The sequence below is a fragment of the Oxyura jamaicensis genome, chromosome 1 (assembly GCF_011077185.1).
Source record: "Oxyura jamaicensis isolate SHBP4307 breed ruddy duck chromosome 1, BPBGC_Ojam_1.0, whole genome shotgun sequence".
Lineage (NCBI taxonomy): Eukaryota > Metazoa > Chordata > Aves > Anseriformes > Anatidae > Oxyura > Oxyura jamaicensis.
The window spans coordinates 50156448-50177957 of NC_048893.1; the positions used below are offsets into that span (position 1 = coordinate 50156448).

Consider the following 21510-nt stretch of genomic DNA (forward strand, 5'->3'; position numbering starts at 1 on the left):
TCTGTGCATTTCTTTGAAACTCCATTAAACACTGTGATCCTGCTTTAAGTGATATCTTCAGTAAAAATATTTTTATCTTTAATAGGAATACACTCAGGTTCATAAAATAAAGGACTACCTTCTCTTTTCATTGTGCACTAATACAACAGTTGTGCAGTTGAGTTCCAGTGAGCTCAGCAAACATTGTAGCAAAACAGTAGAGCTCTCTCAGAGCAGCAGCACATTGCTGAGAGAGCTAGGTCTACAAATTTCACCTACAACATAAATGATCATAATCAAAATGATCATAATCAAAATGATCCTTCTCTGCATGGTGTGCTTAGAGATTTACTTCATGGATTTTGTCTAATAAATTTATTTTCCATTACAGAGTTCTTCCCTGATGGAGTATTTATTTGTAAAGTATTAATTTTGTATACAGGACTGATAAAAACCAATGGAATAGACAAGTTTGCTTAATAGGTTTATTCTTTTTTGAGTTTCTATAATCATATTTCATCAACTGGTACAACAAAACATGTTTCTATATATATATATATATATATAAAAAAAGAGGGTTTGTTGAGCTTGGTGCATGGTAGATCTATTTGGTTTATTCTTAAGTTTTATTGTTAAATACTATATTGTTGTTTTGTTTTGTTTTGTTTTAAGTAGACCATGTATATTGTGATTTCTAGCATTCCACACACAGCAGCTTATTGTTGTGTCCTTTAAATATGCAAAATTAAAATGTTTTCAGTTTGCTATAAACAAAAACAAAAACAAAAAAGCACCCGCCCCCCCCCCCCCCCCACCAAAAAAAAAAAAAAAAAGTAAAAACAAAACCAAAAGTTACTGCTATTTTACATGGCCCAGGAAATATTGGCAGCATGCTCTTTGGCTTTCATCCGTAGAACTGCAATGCTGGAGGACCTCCTTTCAAATTCCGGCTTGGTTTCAAAAGCATGTCCATTGGTTGTCCCAGAAAGTAAAGAGTCAGTGAAAAAGTTATTGAGGGGCACATGGCTGAACTGGTTCTGGTGGTTTGAAAAGCCTGTGTAGCCAGAATCTGTCCGGGGTGAATGGGAATAAGGTGTCATACAGGAGGAAGTATCTCGTGGTAGCATGCAGGAAGTAACCACAGAACCACTAGCCGCATTCCCTGTCCACAGATTGTTCTGAATCTGGAACATATAAAATGAACAAGATTAAATTTAGATATTTCACCTTTTGTTTTCTGCATTACTTAGCTTCACTTAGTACATCTATAACTAGTTATGTTCTAAAACATACAACAACTACTTATCCAGTTCTCTGCAGTCTTGTTAAAAACATACTATGAAGACACTATATGGATCAAAATCATCACCTGGGAGCTGGAGTTGCTAAATCATATTCCTTACTCCATCATTCATTTGCTCTGTGAGTCTGTCCTGCGTGTTTACCATTGAACCTCAGGATGCCATCAGCCCAGCCAGTCCATGGAATTAGGGAAGGCATACAATTGCCATCAAAGAAAAGGTGTCAAGAGTATACAGTACCATAGCTGTATTCATGATAAAAATTTCCCCTCAACAGAATTATTTTTTAATATAATGGTAGGAAACAGTGTAAAGTTGTGAACAAAACACAGTAGGCTTTCTCTAGCTACAAAGCCCAGCAAGTATTAAATTAATATTAAATTAATATTAAATCTTGAGTAGCACTGCATAATGACTTTAAAGCAAATGAAACCATAACTACTTTTACTTATATCTCTTTCCTGAATATTGACATAAAAAAACTACAAACTGCAGTAGACCAGAAAATATCACGATGTAACCATCATTTGTAAGCATCATTTGCACTTCAGAATCCTTTTTCTATATCCTATACCATATTCTATATCTTTTTGTTTTCTTCCTAAAAATCTGTTGTCTGTTGAGTATGTCATTGCTCTGCTGCATTGGGACTGAGCCCACATCTTTGTTCTCTGCTATACATTGGAGTAATTGCAATTATTCTTTGGTTAACACTGTAAAGTGAACTCTCACTTCAGACTTATTTTTTCTTCATGTTCCAAATGCATAAACAAAGGAATTTTGTCTTTAGTATGTGTAGGTTATCACTGTAGCTGATTTTTTTTTTCTGCCAAATTTGAGGTCAGTGGAAGTAATGAATTATGAGTCACACACAAACTGAAAAAAAAATGTTTCTAATTCTGAGGGTTATTTTCCCATTGTCCTATTACTTTGGAACAACATACCCACCGAACCACCAACAAGTTAAAGATATAAATTATGGTTCACTGAACTCATCTAGCTGAGATCTAGTGCAGATAGAAAGGACGATGTAATTAGAGTCTTATTTTAAAAGTTAGTACTTCAAACTGTTGCATTAGTAGATGTCATCAGGAGCTGGCAAACTAATTTGGGCTTGTTGGCAGTTCTGGCAGTAGAAAAAAACAAACAAACAAACAAACAAAAAAAAAAAAAACGGTAAATGCTTCATCTTGGTTTCGTGCAGAGGACTGGAGGAAAGTCAGGGTAGCAATATGTCTTCCCAAACTCTTGGTCTGCCCAGTGGTCTTGTTTACACATACATGCATATACACAGTGACACACCAACCCACATAAATGCAGCTTGATACACACACTGACACACCAACTCACATAAATGCAGCTTTCCTTTCCAAACATACACATATGCACAGCTATTTGGGCGCACCTCGGGCATCTTCTGCATATCTTAGGTGATCTGCTGAGAGGTAATGGAGTGAATAAGGTGTCTGGGGGAGGTGATTGAGAATTTTTCTTCCTTCCTTTGGGCCTCCTGAGATCTACAGGAGGAAAGAGACTCCAGTGAGAGTTTCAGAGCTCTTCATAGAATCACAGAACCATAGAATATGCCAAGTTGGAAGGGTCCTCACAAGGATCATTGAGTCCAACTGCATGGTCCTCATAGGACCACCCAAAAATCAGACCCTATGTCTGAGAGAATTTTCCAAACACTTCTTGAACTCCAGCAGGCTCAGTGTTGTGACCACTGCCCTGGGGAGCCTGTTCCAGTGCCTAACCACAGTCCTGGTGAAGAACCTTTTCCTAACACCCAGACTGAACCTCCCCTGTCTCAGCTCCATGCCATTCCATTGGGTCCTCTCACTGTCCCCAGAGAGGAGAGATCAGTGTCTGCCCCTCCGCTCCCATTGTAAGGAAGCTACAGACCAACATAAGACATCCCCTCAGCCTCCTCTTCTCTAGGCTGAAAAAAAAAATAAAATAAAAAATAATAAAAAAAATCCCATCCTTGCCTCCTAGCTTCAACAACTTTTAGAAGACCCAAACTTTGGCTCAGAAGAGAGCCTCCACACCTTGACATGATCTTCAGCTGCCTCAATACTCCTTAGCTACCTCAGTCTGTTTTGGCTTATAATCAGAAATATTATTTTTATTTTAGTTCTCAGTGAACAGATGTTTTATCTCAGGATTACATACAGTATCTGGACCTATTTGAACCATTGCCTTGGTTATGAAAGTTTGTTGCATTCAGTCACACATAATATTCCCAAAGACAGCAGTACATGTTTTATGGCTCAGGATTCAACGATTCCTGAATATCCATTTGCCTGGAAGGTTTCTCACATCCTTTGCAGAGTGTGAGAATTTACAGAATCTGACAAAAAGAAAATAAGTACCCAAAAAGAGTCAGAAAACATGGTAGGTAAGTGTATGGCAACTGAGAGGTCATCCAAAGCTTACTGCCTTTGCAAATTTGTTTTGAAGGAGGGATTTTGGAGCCATATGGCATGTGATTACAGTACAAAGGAAAGTAGTAAAGAAGATAGCAGGTGACAACCTGTAAGATTGAGAATATCTTTCACTTTTCTTGAAAGCCCAAACTGCACATACTCTGTTTCAATCATGAACTGACAAAAACAGAAACACAGTCATCCATTCAAAAATCTTGCCTTTCTTTTGTACAGGAACACTAGAATCTTTTAATTGTACTTTTTTGTATTCTGTGGTTATATGTACATTTCTTGCAGCAGCAGTGACAGATTAAGAAAATGTTGGGGTTTTCTTTCCCTTTCTTTCTAGAGAACAAGTCACCCTCTCTTATATCCTTGCTGTTTCACTCCAGTTTGTTTTGCTGAATTGGAGAACAGAGCTGATACATCTTAAAAGGAACCCAGCAAATATATACATATATATATATATATATATTTTTCAAACATGCACACAAAACACCGTTCTTTCTGATGGTGTTTTCAGGCCAAATTTTTAGTCTCAAAACATTCACAACAGGATGAATTTGTCGAGATAGAGACTAATGCATCTATGCAGGAGCTAATTCTGAAGGAGCTCATCACCCCCGGAGCTAACTCACAAGGGACAAAGTTTCATTTACCTGACCTACTCAGATTTCTTCTTAAGAAACACTATCCTAAATTCTGCAGTTGCCCAGATTGCACAGATAAAATTATAGGAAGAAAAAAATTGTAAATAAAAAATAAACTGCTTAAATGGAAGCACACATGAATTTGCTTTTAATGTGGTCATGGTGGGAAGATTTCAGAAGGTTCAGAGTCTCAGTTTGAAAGTGCTCAATAACCTGTGTGGTCTGGAGGTATCACAAAATCACCCTTTCTTTCTATATTTCTATTAATTTGTTTGGCAGCAAACTAAATTTAGCACCACCAGTTATTCTGATATTTTTATCCTAGACAAATCTCTTTTAATTTAACTTCCATGTGCTTGCACGAGTATAAATGAGGAAATAATTCAGCCACAAATCCTAAAATATATCAATGTCTTTTTAAAGAAATATGTGAACAAGCTTTCATTGCTAAAACTTTCAAAGTGATGCCATGGGTTTCTTCATTAGAGGAGGGAATCCAAATTAGTTAACTTCAGAACTTCAGAAATTCTTTAAGATGCTAGAAGAGCTTTACATCTTCTTTCAAGAGATAGTTATGGTTTTCAGACCTATGTTTCAGTCATATTAAATTTCCATTCATTTTAGTAGTTGATTGACTTCATTTTTGATATTAGGTTTTCATTTCTCAGCAAGGACAAATTACTTACAGGGAAATCTAGGTGCAAAAGATATTCCTGTATTAAAAATAAATATAGTAATGCTTTACAATAAGTCAAAATTATCAGGCCTTCTTCTGGTATGTTGGAAGGAAAAGGGACATTATGTACATGAATTTAAAGAAAATATTTTTCCTCTTAAGCTCTTGTGTGATCCATGAACTATATAAAAGGCAATTCAGAGTCTGTGAATGAGCCTATACATGTAGCACATCTCTGGTTTCTGTTAACATCACAAACAACTTGAGCTTTGCTCTTGTGGTTGCCATGAAATTACCAGAACCCTTCAATGTATTTACCTACTGTATATTTTATACACACACACATACACACATGCACCCTGCCCAATAGGAAGAAAAAAAAAAAAAAAAAAAAAAAAAGTTCAAATTTCAGGATTTCAAAGCTGTGACAAGAACATAACTGGAGAGTTATGGTTGTTAACATAGTTATGATGTCACTTCCTAAGCATATGACCTTCTGCTTGACACTGAAGAGGAAAATTAGCTGAGGCAATAGGTCATCCTTCTTAGTTTCATTGCTTTTTTTTTCAAAAATGCCAAGTTCCTAGAACTTTGGTCTTCTTATACAACATGTAGTTTGGTCTTCTTATACAACATGAACTCAGTTTTCAAAATTTTCTGACTTTTACTATCACTCACTTAGTTTTGGTTCTCCCATTACCAAATGTATTATATTTTAAAGTTTTTTGGTTGGTTGGTTGGTTGGTTGGTTGGTTGGTTGGTTGGTTGGTTTTTGGTGCTGCATTATATTTATTTTCTCATGTTTTATTCCCATGCCTATCCGGACCAGAGTGTCCTCCCAACAGACAACCACACATAACCACACACAGCTACTATTTGAGTGGATGTGTTTTAGTGCATCACATAGGGAAAAAAAAAAAAAAAAAGAGAGAGAGAGACATCACTTTTAAGATCTCTAAATACTAAATTGTTATTATTGTATTACACAATATATATTATTTGTGTTACATTATATTTTTAGATTATCATTCCAATATTTAATTATTGTTATTATTATAGTAATTAGATACTACCCGTTGGTTCTTAGGATGTTCCTGGACATTGCAAGGAAGTCAACAGTTAAGGATCCATCTAACTATAGAAAACATGCAGACAATAGAATAAAAAATAAAAAATAATAATAATAATAATAAAAAAAAGTATGAATGGGTAAGCTTGTGTCACTCCTCTCTTCATGTGAAAAAACAATCCTTGCCCAGACAGAAAATCTGAAACCTGGTTTTGCACAAGGGGCTACTTAGGCAGATTAAATTCAATAGCCATTAAAACTGCTCAAAACTATTAGTTTACAATTTATAATCTGTAGGCTGTTCCTAGTCCATCATCACAATTACTTTGGCCTGTCACTTACTACTTTTATTTGTTGGTTTGTTTTTGGAATACTGAAAGTATGGGCAGAGATTTGCCTGTACATCCTGAGTTTGCAAAATCGTCAGTACATATAATAATTTAGGCTGAAAAGAGCCTCTGGGATTATTATTCTAAACACCTGCCTACAGCTAACTGAATTTAGATCAGGTTACTCAAGTCCTATCCAGTCAAGTTTTTAGTATCTCCAGCTATAGAGATTCAATGACTAGCTTTGGAACCACCACACTCACACTGATTTTTTAATTTTGATCTAGACAAAATACTTCTTGGTGTAATTTGTGATCCTCTTTACACTAGCAGAGCCATTGAACCTAGTGAGCATGTAAAGATCATCTGTACTCTGTTGGGTCCAGGTTCATATGAAAGCTGCAACACACCATCTTCAAATAAGTCCATAAAATACAAGTCAGATCTTGGAAACTAGAAGCTTAATGATACAGCTATAAAATACAAGATATTTCTGTTCAGTCCACGTCAGCCTTGCATATGGTGAACAAAACAAACAAACAAACAAACAAATAAATAAATCTTCCATGCTTAACCAGTTTGCCAAGAAGCAAAATAATGTAGGATTTGAAGTTATCAAATTTTAATTCTAGTACAATATGTTTTGTAGATAAACTAACCTCTTGTTACTGCAATCTTAGGGTCATTTACAATAAGAATTAGTTACATTTCACATCTATGATACAGTTAAACACAATACTTCATACCTGAAAAATAACATTAAAAATAAGTTTTTGTCTCATAAAAAAAAAAAAAATGCCTTGTAAATAACCCCCAGCTAAAGTCACTCACAGTGTTAAAGTAATACATGTTTTCAGAAATAAACAAAAAAAATGTAACAAAATGTTGAGACTCTGAGGAGTCTCACAACATACAGTGATTTAGAATCAAGAAAAAACAAAAGCACAGTGCACAAACTACTTTGCGTGGAACAGACACCACCCAAAAGGTGAGAAGTGTTACTCTTGTTGAAAGATCAGCCACAGCAGTGCAACAGTCAGCACATTTGTGGCAAGAAGCATCCTACCCAGGTGGTGGCCCAGCCTGAGCTCCATGCCATCACAGCTAAACAGCATGAATATATGGTAAAGCTTCTTTGAAGATAGCTGAGATTTGTCCACCACATCTACTTCTACTTAATCAGTGTACCCATAGCCTGAATGAACTATTGTGATTAACTGTCATTTATGTCTACTACAGTTAAAAGAATTTTTAAGTCATATAACATGTGGTGTCTAATGCATGCCATATGAAAAATTTAATTGGAGCATGTAACTTTGATTATTACTAATGAGAATTACCCATATGTAACAAGGCTAGAGCAGAACTGTTATGATGATCCAAGGGCTTAGTACATAACACATGTATATTGATACCACTTCTACACACGTCGGCTGCCAAAACAAATCATGTGATGCCATGCTCTTCAACATATTTAATTTGATTTATCTTTATCATGGATGGAATGGAAACTTCAAAATCTTCACTCGTGTGTGTGTGTGTGTGTGTGTGTGTGTGATTTCAACATTCTCCTGTCTTTCTGCACCCTCCATCCTGTATCTCTGCAGTTCCAATATCTTTAAAATGTTTTTGCCTCCTTTTAGGATTCCCATCTACACTAGGTTGGATTTTCCATGAAAGTAAGTTAAGTTCTGTCCAACTCTTGCCTACATTATCAAGTAAATTTGAATGAACAAACAAATTTCACATGTGATAGTGCATGAAAAGTATAACAGTTTGAAAGGATAAAACATTTCAGAGGAACTTAGAAGGACAATGACAGGTGAACCAGACTCAGAGAACAAGAGGAAAAGATGCAAAGTGTAGGAAGAGAATAACAGAGGTGGAGATGGATATGTTGTCCCTTATGTCTGCTTTTCAAGGGCACTAATTAATGCAGCTGTTTATTTACATGCTGTTTCACTCACATTTATAAGCATAACAACTATAAATTAAATTTAACTTTTACAGGGAAGCTAGAGGTCTACAGATAATAATATAGGCTTTTGACCAAATTTCACTCAGGCAAATAAGGAGGGGATAAAAATCAGTTTATCTCAGGTTTGCTGGTACCTTTGTACTTCTCATACCAAAGTCTTGAATCTGACAAAGTCAGCCTTTGTAACATTAGCCTTCTAACAGGGCACAGTACACCAAAAGTGGTCAAGACCAATAAAGAGAAGCAACCATTTTGTTGTTCCTTTCCTAACACAAAATATATATGTCCATCTAAGACATCTGTAGATGTCTGCATCTGAACTAGGCAACGGAGACAAAAATATATAGAGATTGCCTTACTTATTTTATACCTACTTTAGGAATAGACTACTTCATTGACCAGATTTTCACCTACTTTTAAATGGAACCAAGATGTGTTATAAAAGTCTCTTTGGTTAAATTTCCTAAAGAGAAGTGTCTAGATCTATCTGACCAGCAACTAAATGGTGCTTGTTTCTTGTAAGTCTTTTTTGTCAGCACCATAACAGTGTCTCAGATATCCCGACATCTAAAATAATACTAGACATTATACTTAGCTGACCAAATTAAGTGTTTCTTGTTTACTAACATTTACTTAGGCAAGTTGAATCTGCATTCATTTTCCTCTTATTAGAATGCTTTCTCTTAGCTTTCATACCATCAGCAGAATGTTGCTTAGTAATGAAGTACAAAGTGTCTTGGATAATGGTTTTAACCAATAAATTATTTAGACTACAATGTATTACATCCAAAAGAGAAACTTGAAACTAATTAAACAGAAATCTTTTACTAAATCTAATGAAAAGTAATGTACACAATATTTTCCTAGAAAATATATATAGAATCATAGAATCATAGAATATCCCAAGTTGGAAGGGACCACAAGGATCATCGAGTCCAACTCATGGCTCCACACAAAACCACCCAAAACTCAGACCATGTGTCTGAAAGCATTGTCCAAATCCTCGAGCTCCACAGCTCAGTGCCATGACCACTGCCCTGGGGAGCCTGTCCCAGTGCCTGACCACCCTATCAGTGAAGAACCTTTTCCTGATATCCAGTCTTATGGTAGTTAATACATAGTTATGCCATCAAACTTGCATCATGCTACAGAGCTAATGGGTACTGTTTTCCTGAATTGTAAGAGAGATCAAATATATATATATATTTTTCAGCATAATTTTGTCACAAGTTAAATAGTTTTTCTGAGTGAAGTCTTATCAATGTTATGGTACTTCTAATGTTAAAACATCTAGGGTTTTGAAATTGTCAGCTACTGCTTGCTTTACCTATTGCCATTTAACTTAATTCTATTTTGTTCTTCCATTACTATATTTGCCATCAGTAGTCACAGAAGGCCTGGAAATTTCAGGTGAATAACAGATTATTGTTCCAAAATACTAACCGTCCTTCTCTGCAATCCAGGTGTTGCCAGTATAATTAATGGGACATACTTTTGTGCAGAATTTGGACAATTTAGGAGATACTTAAGTTCCTGACAGCCAATTAAGCAAGAATATTGCACAATAAGCAGCACATTAAGTCCACATGCTGTAAAAATAATTAAGGGGAACTGAATTAGCAACACAAACAAATATGATCTAGGGAAAAAAAAATGTTTATTACTACTTTGAAGATAAAGATTTATAATATAATAGCAAAATTAGATTGGCTTATAGAAAATTCACAGCCAGCCTTCTCTCTAAGTGGAAAAGATAATTTTCCCATAGGAAAACCTTTCAGGTTTATATAGTCACACACTGTATAGCAGCATCATGTTCTTAATTTGCACTTGATGAAGATAATTGGTGAAGAGACTAAGCAGGGGTCTCCACACTCTCTGTTGGCTGCAAAAAAGACTGATGTTTCTTCTGGAATGCAAGTTGGATGTCTATTTTGGGAACATATTCATGGTGGGGCTCAAAGCAGAAATCTTCAGACTGCAAATTCATATAATTCACACCAGAAATTCACATTTATTCTTTTTTTCTTCTGCCACATAGCAGTAAATAAATATCCCAGCTTGATTTTATCATTTTTTCAACATCATCCTATATTTTTGCCAAGAAAAAACTCTGTTTTCCTCCATGTTAGTAAGGGACTCATACTCAAGTTTGAGTAATCTGTGTTCCACAGTCCCCAGGATAATCTGGTTATTTGAAAATATAGCAAAACCTGTCTAACCTCTAGTGATGTCAGTGTCACAGTAAGAGAGCTTGTACACAGGAAAAAAATATAATAATAATAATAATAATAATAATAATAATAAAGTTTGCTTTACATTATTCCACTATTTTTTCCACTTCTGAGCATTCTCAGAGCACTGAAGTAATGGAATTGTTCTGGGTAATCATTGTGTAATGCTAAAACCAAACATGCAGGTCACAATTTTAAATATCTCTTTCCTTCAGAATGTCTATTTCTGTAGAATAGATTAATGAACTTATAGGTAAATCATGTATCATATATTCAGTTTGAGTAAGGCACTTATAAATATTCTAGTTCAAAAGATTTTAATTTAGGGCTATTGTGTTTTTAATATGGATTTTCATTTTATTCTCATTTATGTATAAATTATTCCCAGTGGAAATAAGCTATATATATGATAGTATATAAATATATGGTTTTACTGATCATGATGATTTAAGAATGTGAAACTACAAAGAATTACCAGTAGGTTAGCAAGAACATGAAATTGCATTGGCTGTTCTGTGATTTTTGCCTTGATAGCAATTGTTATTGCAGTATACAGAAAGGTAGCCACATTCTTTATTGAGGAGTAAGATGGCTTCTTTTTATCATGTAGCAAAACTATGCATATAAGCATCCAACTGAAACACCCAATATATAGAGAACTCTCACCTTCATTTAGCTCCTTGTTCCTATTCATAAAGTACAGTACGGTACAGTACAACTTTCTCTTGCAGGTGACTAGAGTTAATTATGTTTGAGCCTATCTGTTTATCTGCAGTGCGTTAGTATGTCATTGTGGGTGAGTAATATACATCTATGTTTATGAATGAGTATACATTTTATATTTCTATATATTTAAGATATGCTTTATATAGATTATGCTATCAACATTTCCATTTCATTCTCCTGTTTTTAAGAATTTATAAATCAGTGATAGAAAATTTTGCCAGCCTGAAACTTGATGTGTCATTAGCCCAGGGAAGATATTATTTAACAAATCCAAAAAAAAAAAAGAAATGCTGTGAATTCACTCATGTTTTTAACAATATGAAAGTACAGAATAGATGTTTCATTGTGTTTATATTTTTGTTAGTGATATTCTCCTATCTTTTGAAAATGTTTCTTAAAAAAAAAAAAAAAGTTTAGGACAACAATTTTAAGTGCTTACCAATGAGTTATTTATTTCCTTATTTTATGCTAATAAAACTTTTGACTGTTGTGAACATTTGTAGATGAAGTCTTGTTAAAAATACAAGAGCTTGGAGACAGCCAATTCAGTCTAGAAAACTGAGTCAGAGATGGGAAGCCCCAATCACTGTTCACCTGTTATGATGTCATAGAGAAGCCAGAAGGTCCTTCTAAAGATAGTTGGACACCTTAATTGAGATCTATCAGTGTCTGTGCATCTGTGTCTTTGTGAATCCTCCTAAGAGTCATTTGGGTTGTTGGTTTTGTGGTGTTTTGTTTTTGTTTTGTTTGTTTGTTTTTGTTTTTTACACACTATTCCACTTAGGTAGGTCTCAGACTGTGTCCTCCTTCTTAAACATACAGTATATCATAAAATCACAGAATCACATAGTGGTTGAGGTTGGAAGGGACCACTGGAGGTCATCATCTTGTCCGAACACCTCTTCTCAAGCAGAGCCACCCAGTGCAGATTGCCCATCACCATGTCCAGGTGGCTTTTGAAGATCTCCTGGGAGGGAGACACCATAACCTCTCTGGACAACCTATGTCAGTGTTGCATCATCTGCACAGTGAAGTGTTTCCTGATATTTAAATGGAACATGGAACAGTCTGTGCCCATTTCTTCTTGTTCTGTCATGGCACCATTGAAAAGATCCTGGAAATGTCCTCTTTGCACCCTTCCTTTGTGTATTTATAAACATTGATAAGATCTGCTCTGAGCCTCCTCTTCTCCAGGCTGAACAGTTCCAAGTATCATTCAATGATTTCCGATGTAATTTTCATTAATACGCTGTTACATTATAAATATTAACAGGTAGAATGATGGGTTCCACCATTTGAAATGTTTGTGACCATACTCTGAGCTGCTGGAACACAAGCCAGCTCTGGCTTAGACACTGAACCTAGTGTTCAACCTCCTAAGAAGTAACGCACATTAAGTAGAGACCTCTAGTCCAAAGCTAATCGTATTCAGCCAATGCAGAACATTAACAAAACAAGCCCACATATACAGAACCAATAATGTTTTTGAATATGAGTGTATTTGTAAGGCTAACAGAGACCCTATTACCTGATGAACTAGAATATAACCAAGACAACAGTTGTGGAATTACTTTGCCACAGGAACACATAAAAGTGACGCATTACTTTGCCACAGGGGCACATACTTTGTCTGGAGCCTTTTCTTTTTAAATTTTATGGTAAAAAAGGGGGGAAGCAAGAGACATGAAAAGCAATGGCTTCAAAACAAAACTATTCAATGTAATGAAACGAGCAGGAAAACAATGACAGATTATAACACAAGGCAGGAAAACAAAGATCTGGAGAATATAAACAGGTTAAGATCTTATTACATATTACTATATAATGAAGGAGAAGTGAGGAAGAGGAAGAGGAAGAGGAAGAGGAAGAGGAAGAGGTCACCAAATTACTGTTGTTCAGGAGAGCATTATTGTCTCCTCACTTCCCTCTCCCAGCTCTATAGATTCAATTCTGATCATTTGTGACCATAAAAACTTTCATGCTAGTAGAATACTTCTTACCTTTTGTGGTCTATTGAGGTCTGTAAAGAAATGGTGTGTGTTTAATATATCAGAAGGAAGGTACCTAGAGATCACCCGTCAATCTCAGTTGGTTTATACCAAATCCAGAATGTGTATGTAGACCTAGATCAAATCCACATATAATTTTATGTGCAGAATATAATTAGCTGCACAACCATATTGCCAAACATTTTTAGTACATAGTTTATGTGAAACTGCAGCTCCTGAGACCATTCCTTAAAAATTCTTGTATTTTAAGAGTTAGTTACTCCTATTAGGTGTCAGAACTGTTGTTCACAATTTCAACTCCCAGTAACAAGTCTAAAGAACACTAAAAATACAGAAATGTCTTCTTCAATCCTCTGTGTAGGTATATGCCTAGGAATGGAAGAGAAGATAAATGGAGAACAAAAATAATACTTGGTCTTCACTATACCTGAGGGTAGCTGTCAGTCCTTGGAAGAACAGATATATCATAAGTGGCAGCAAAATGACTCTTAGCTTGCTGGATCTGACCGTAACGTTCTCTTTTCCTCCATTTTGCTCTTCGATTCTGGAACCAAACCTAGAGTAAACAAGAAGATAATCATGAAGATAAACTTAATTACATAGTTTAGAGAGTCATTAAAAAAAAAAAAAAAAAGAGAGAGAGAGAGAGAGAGGAGAGAGAGAGAGAGAAAGAGACTTCAGCAGCTTTGAAAATGACAAAGGAATAATCAGATGATCAGATAGTGCTAATTTTGACAGACAGTTTAGTGAAAAATCTCCAAGTAGCAGCAAGTAAAGAGACTTTATCTTAATTTCACAAGACTACTGACTTGATTAAACTACCTGTGCTTTGTCTCCTAGAGGTACATGGGTACATGTAGACTTTATCAAGGGCTATAATGAAAAGGCAGGAAATGCTGGCACAAGGGCAGTAGTCCATGCTACAGAAAAGACTTTCTGTAAGCAAGGGTTACAGATAACAGTGAAGAAAGATGAAGAATCATGATATAAGAGACAGTTTAAAACTATTGTGACATTTTTCACATTTGTATTAGGAAGTATCTATGTTTCCAACAATGGAAGCAACACTTCCATTTAGATTACACTTTACATTTAGATTACAACATAATTTAGTTTTGAAACAATGTCTACATGTCAACTAAAAGCTGCCCTCTTGTTGCTTATATAACCTTTGGACTGTTCTATAATAAATTGAGTATTGTATGTTATTTCAAAATTTATTATATGCACATTTCTTGCTTTGACTAGTATCTGTCATTGTTCAGTGGTCTTCAATTTTTTTTTCTTTCAAACAGTTTAGTTTGGACTAGCTAAGAAAACTCAACTTGAATTAAATAAACTGCTAAGAAAAGTAACTGTTCTTTTATGAAACTAATATATAACTAAGTCTTTAGTGCTCAGCTAATTAATTTTGACTTTTTTAAAGAAGTCAGACTATTAACAGATTTTTTTTATGGAAACAATGTCATTGACAAGTCTTCCTTTTAAATGAACAGTGAACCCATTTGGACAGACACATATACTAATGGTTTATTTATTTATTTATTTATTTATTGGTAAACAGCACCTTTGAACATCATTTTGAGGGAGTTTCTGATCCTTGATGGTAGAATATTCAAAATAACACTATTTGTTTTATAATTCACTTTTTACCTTGATCTTCTGGAGAACTCAACTTTCTTTTGATGCTCCTTAAGCAACCAGAACATAAATATGCTTTTAATTCTCAAAGACTCATGGCAAATTTAGTATGTGCAATCTTTTAAAATGTACTTAGCAATCAAAGCAAGGCCGATGCATGTAACTGCTGAGTATATATTGTTAAGGACCTTGTTGGTAAATTTGTATTATTTATTATGCCTGAGGCTCAGCAAAAAAGAAAAGAGGGAAAAAAATCTCCTGTCTCCACAGGAGGCACCAAGAACACACTAAGGGAATTTAGTAATGAGGCTCTTTCATTGAAAAAAGACCTTGACAATCTCCTTAAAATGGGTGCCAATTACTTCACTGACATGAAGCAGGAAAGGGAACAAGTTATATAAATTAGGTTCAGGTTGGGTCTCTCTGCATGTATGCAGAATAAATATTAAACTGGATATTGAAGAAATGGCAGTTAAGGGAAATGTGGGTAAGGCATCCAGCTGATCACTCTGCTAAACTAAATCAAGCAATTTGCTTGAATATTTAGGGACTAAAGGAGAAAAACACTTTTTTCCGTTGACAATCCCCAAAAATGTTTCTGTTTACATCACTTTACTAGAAACTGACTCTTGGCAGAGATAAAGTAACCATTTGCTTCCACAAAGTAATGTAAAAATCTGCTGCTTGTTATCCTTGAATTGCCAGATGCTTGCCTCTAATGATGTAAGGCCTTTAAAATTGCTTAATCTTGTGATGGAATACTGTTGCTACTCTGGATAAAAATGATCACCATTTCCCTTCATATTTAGTGTATGAGAAATGCAAAGATCAGTTATCTCTTAAGAAAGGGGAAAATATGTAAATGAAATAGAAAGTAGATATTATATGAAAGACTGGTGCAGACATTTATGTTTTAATATTTACTCTCTTATTTCTAATACTTTTACCATATGAAGATTCTAAAGCTTAGAAAACAATGTGAGGAAAAAAAAAAAAAAAAAAAAAAGACAAATTTAAGTCATATTCTCCTCTTCCTGTTCTGCTTATTAACTTATTCTTGAAGTATTTCTCATGATTCCAGAATTATGCAATTGTAAGAGCAGAAATTTAACATTATGCAAGGTTGGTTTTGTTTGTTTGTTTGTTCTTTTTTTAAAAGTCATGAGTAAAGCCTAATTAATAGAAGTCATATTTGGAAGATTGTCCCAAATTCAGAAGGAGAAGGATTGCACAGAGCCTGAAGAGTTAAAATGCTATTGAACTAAGTTCCACTGGCATCACTGCTATTGTATCGATATAACTGACAGATGATTTTGGACTGTTTTCAGATGACAACAGTGTGTGTGCCATCTGGTTGAACAGACATGAAAAGAACACTTATTTATAAAATTAATTAATTGAATTTCTTTCTGAAAGTGATCATGGTTTAATTTCAGTTGTATGCATGTGCACTGACGTCTATTTCTCTATATGCATGTGGGAGTATGCATTTAATTACAAGTTGTGAAGCTGTTATTATATCCAAGTCACTAAAATAAAAGAATTAATCTCTGTCAGTGTGAGTCTACAGGACTGCTATTACCTAAATTGAAATGATGAGTATTAATAGAACGGGGAAGATCTCTTAACATATGATGAACTTGCAAAATGCAGTTAACACCTTTTTCTAAGGTAGGTTCTCTTAATGGGGGAAGGGTTTCTTTTCCTGGATATTTTAGCTTCTTTTATCACCATTAAAAATCCAAAGTCATAAATATCCTTGAGATTAGTAGATGTACACACAATGAATTAATCAACTTTGTATGCAGTTAGAAAGCTCAAACACTGAAATTAATGTCCACCGGTATGTTTTGAACCTAAAATTAGAATAACATATTTCGTTGAGTATTCAAGTTTAAAAACAAGCAAACCTATTTCCCAATTTTGCTAGCTTTAAGCATTCAGATGAGATGAGAGGATTATGTCTTTTCCATACACAGACATCGCACGCAATCGCATACACAAGCACTCACACACACATGCATTTATATATGTGCAGCTTCATTGCTTACTCTTTGGAATAAACAAGGAATTTGATTGCTTTTTAATTTTTTTTTTCATACCACAACACAAACAGAATCCTCTGCAGTAGAGTTCTACATCATCACCAATCTGAACTATCTAAAATGTATCTCTTTAATGGGATCTTTACACATTAACACTTTATGCATTCACTGCCTAGAATTCCGACAGTAAAGGAGGATGACCAAAGATGAAGACTGTTTTCATACTGATATTATTTTCTCATCTTTTAAACAAGTTTCTAGAACAGCAACACAAGCTATTAATAATAATAATAACAACAACAAATTATTTTAGCACTGCAATATATCAGCTTATATCTAAAAAGAAATAAAGAAAAATCATCTATTTACATTAGCTTTATGTGCTTTTATACAATCCCCAAGAGTGCCATTTATCACTTCTTACAATGAAGAACTTGCCATGCAAATGCTCGAATTTGGTTCCTACCTGGACTCTGGCCTCAGTGAGCTCTGTTCTCAGAGCTAGTTGTTCTCTTACATAGACATCGGGGTAATGAGTTTTTTGGAATACTTTCTCCAGTTCCTCCAGCTGCAAACTGGTGAAAGTTGTTCTGTGTCTCCTCTTCTTACTGCTGGAGACATTGCTGTCACACTTATCACCAAGTTCATCCAGTTCCCCCTTCTCCTGCATCCCTTTCACCGGAGACATCCTGAGATTGTTGCAATTGTCCAAGGGCCTGCTCAGCTCTGCGTGAAGAGGCTGTCCTTCCACTTTAGTAATCCCATAGTTCACTGTACACAAGGTGAGGGAGGGAAATAAATGGTTAAAAGGGGGGCTTTAGATTGAAGATTTCATACAAAACATTGTCATAAAGAACCAGAACCTGTATCTACGTGTATTCCCGTATGAGATGGAGGAAAAGGACTCTGCAACATTAATGACAAATAGAATAAAAGTACTAAATCACTAAATTTAAACTAAAAATTGTGTCTGAAAATATCATATAAAATCTTTAGTATAAGGGAACTACTTGAATATATTAATCTGCCAGTAAAGTATGTAATAATCCATAAAATCAGATTCAACTTGAGTTACACAGATAAGATATCTTAGCCCCAAACAGATTTTCATATAAGTGGTACAAAGCTATTGGCAAATGTACCTTTAAACTTCGAAGCAGATAAACAAGGCTCACTCTATTTCTGTGAAAATGCAGAATAACTTTAGAGTAAGCTAAATAGCTGTAAACCAACAAATTAAGAAGAAAATGAAACTGAAAATCAACCTCACTTTACAAACTCAATAGATTCCATATACCTTCTCTTGGATTTGTAAAGTGGAATTGTTTCCAATTAAGTTTGTTATGGTTAGAAAATGCAGAGAGTTTCTGCAAAATGTTAACTTGTTAAAAGAGATCGTTTCAAATACTTTGCATAGGGATCGCAGGAACTATTTGTCTTTATGTAGAATCTTAGTCGTAGAGATAAGAAATATTTCTCGGTAACTTTTTAATACGAAATGAAAATGTTTTCTATTTTTCTACTTTTACATATTTCACATCAGTTACCAAAAAAAATCATGCAGTAAATTACAAGATTCGAAAGGGATTTTTTTTCTTTTTAATCCCAGAAAAAAAAAAAAAAATCTATTGAATCTATTGAAATAAAAATTTACAAAGATGTCATGTAATATGCAATAAGGGGTTTGCTTTGGAGGATTTTTTTTTTTCTCGCATTCTCAACAAATTATTTACTTTCACTCCGAGATGATTTGAACCAAACAGAATTTTTAGATACTTACCATCAATACATAGATAGGAAATGCCCCAAAGCCCCCAAGGCACACATTAAATGAGCTAATTAACAAAAACTTCAATGGGCAAATCAATTTTATGCAGTTTTTCGAAGTTGCACTTGAAGAAATCTGTCATTATTTCTTACAAACTGTTTCATCCAAAAAGGATGTTCTCAAATAATAATAATAATAATAAATCCCTATACGAAGTCAAAAAATGTAAAATATTGTTAGTTTATTGTTAGTCTCATTATTGCAGCTGATTTTAACCGTATTTCCAACTCTGCTGGGATGAGCTTTTAAAATTATTATTTTTTTCTAAACACAAATTACATCATGGTGGAATAATGGGCAGATTTATAAACTCTTTATAAAATAAAACATTCTCCTTTGCCCACCACCTAGAAAATAATAATAATAATAATAATAATAATTACACTGACGCTTGAATTACCTCAATCGTTTTCAGTCAGTATGAACAATCACGCGCTACGTCTGTTGTGCATTATTCGGTAGCACAGCAAAAAATCGTATCAATAACAGCGTTAAATCCTATACCGCGGAGCGTTACTGGGCAGAACCAGACGTGACCAAACGATCCTCGGGTTTCATCCCGTGGCGGTACCGCACCAAGACAGCGCGTTCCGCGCTCGCGACGCCGCCGTCCCTGAGCCCCGGGGCTGCGTTTTCCAGAGTTTTGCCGGGGGGAAGCGGAGCCCGCCCGGCCGCTGTCTGCAGCCGGAGCCGGGAACACCGCACGCCGGCCCCGAGCCCCGGCGCGACGGGGAGCAGCACGGGCAGGCAGCACCCGGTCTCGATCCTGATCCCAATCCCGTCCCTTTCCTCCCCGCCGGCAAGCCGTGCCCCGTGCTCGGCGCTGCACTCCCAGCGCCGCGGTGCTCCCGGGGCACAACTGCTGACCCTGCCCGGGGCCGGCAGAAAGGGAGGGCAGCAGCCGGGGGGCGGCACTGAGCGGCAAAGAAGGCTTCCGAGCAAGAGATTGCCTTTTCCTGCTTTTTGATCATTTCTGTTGTTGTTGTTGTCACGATTATTATTTCTATTATTATCACCATCATCATCATTACCATTGCCCTTATTAGTATAATTTACCTGGTAGTGCCCCACATGCCAGCACCCCACTGCTGCACGGCTGCCTCTGGTCTCCCCAGGCAGGAGAACCCCCGGTCTGCCCAGTACGTCTCCAGGAAGGGTGAAGCAGAGGAGCGAGAATAACCGCGGGGTGAAGACTTACCGTTATTGTCCTGGCAGGGTGATGTCCTGTCCAGCCTCACATGATGCTCAGCCCTTTGCAGAGGGTTGAAGGCCTGCACACATTTGCTGCCTGATGATTTGCTATAAAAGGACTCATTGTCCAAAGTTTCCATAACGTGCTCCAAAGTGCCTCCTGCTCCCATGTAAAAGTCACTGTTTTTGCTCGGCTGACTCTTCAGGGCAAACTTCTCGCTCAGAAAATCCATAATCATCTAAGGCTACTTGAGAGCCTCTTCCCTAGACAGAGGCTGGACTGTGAGCAGGGGAGGGAGAGTGGGTGAGTGGATAGGAGGGAAGGAAGGAGGGACAGAAAGACGTTCAGAGCTCAGGGAGCTGTTTTGCCTCTGAACCTTTGATTTGTCTTGTCTTGAAAGGGGGAACCCGAAGTTGCTTTTATATCTTGAAGCTCAGCAGGGATCCTTATGCAACCTCCCATTTCTAATGAATATGAAAATAGGCAAGCACTGTAACTCCACCCCAGGTCCCCCAAGACCTAATCCCAACACAGGAGGGAGTTCCAGGCCCATTTTCGACAGACAGATCCGTTTCAGACAGATAGACACACACAGGCGTGCGGGGAGGGTGAGGGGAGACAAGGAGGGAGGAGGGACGGCACATGGAAAGGACATTTCCCTTCTGCAACGTATTCCCATTTCTCCAGGGATCCTGAAAAAAGAGTAATCCCAGGCTGCCCTCCCTCTTCCCCCAGCTCCCCGGGAAGCTCAGGGCATGATAATTTCTGGGGTACGTACCCTCAAGTAAAGAATTTTCTTGAATCGATCCGACTGGTAACTGCAGTACTGCTCTCTGAAACTGTAAAATTAAGAACCGGTGTTCCTTCTTTATTAAACAACTCCGAAGTTTGGTCCTAAAGCAGAAGAGAGAAAGAAATGTTAGAGTGTGTTGTTCATGTAGTGGGAATGGAAAATAGAGGAACTTAAAAGCAAAAGTCGCTCACTTCACAAGGTGGACTGAAGGCGAATATGGGAATGGGGCAGCTATGGAAAGGACCTCTGGTCCTACTTTGCGTGCACGTGTGCACATGTGTGTGGTGTGTGCGTGTGTGCATGTGTACATGAGGCGGTTAAAACAGAAAATAGCAAATCAGAATCTTAAGTAATAAAAAGAAATGAGCCGTGTACGTGTGCATTTCTATGGATATTGAAAAACTGTGTGGTTTTTACCCAAAGTATGAGCTTTGAAATGTTAAATTCCTTGGTCCTTTTGCACATGGGCAGGATTTAAAACATAGATGAGAGAGGAGGAACTTTTAGAAAAGGCCCAAATTACACAAAAGACTTGCTCCATGCTTCCTGGTGAAAGAAAGCTCACTCTCATATTCATTAGAGTAAGGTAAAAAAAAAACAGTTCTGCAATCTGTTCAGATCAGTATTGCAGCAT

At 36.3% G+C, this 21510-nt stretch overlaps 1 protein-coding gene across 1 annotated transcript; it reads right to left on the reverse strand.

The window, feature by feature from the left end:
* Window positions 1-238: 238 nt before the first annotated feature.
* On the reverse strand, window positions 239-20664 carry ALX1 (ALX homeobox 1). Its single transcript, XM_035338151.1, has 4 exons — window positions 20090-20664; window positions 17530-17834; window positions 13805-13933; window positions 239-1163 (listed from the first exon to the last, which is right to left on the reverse strand). The coding sequence occupies exons 1-4, from the start codon at window positions 20319-20321 to the stop codon at window positions 843-845; spliced, it is 987 nt and encodes a 328-aa protein (XP_035194042.1). The 5' UTR covers window positions 20322-20664; the 3' UTR covers window positions 239-842.
* Between the last annotated feature and the right edge of the window lie 846 nt (window positions 20665-21510).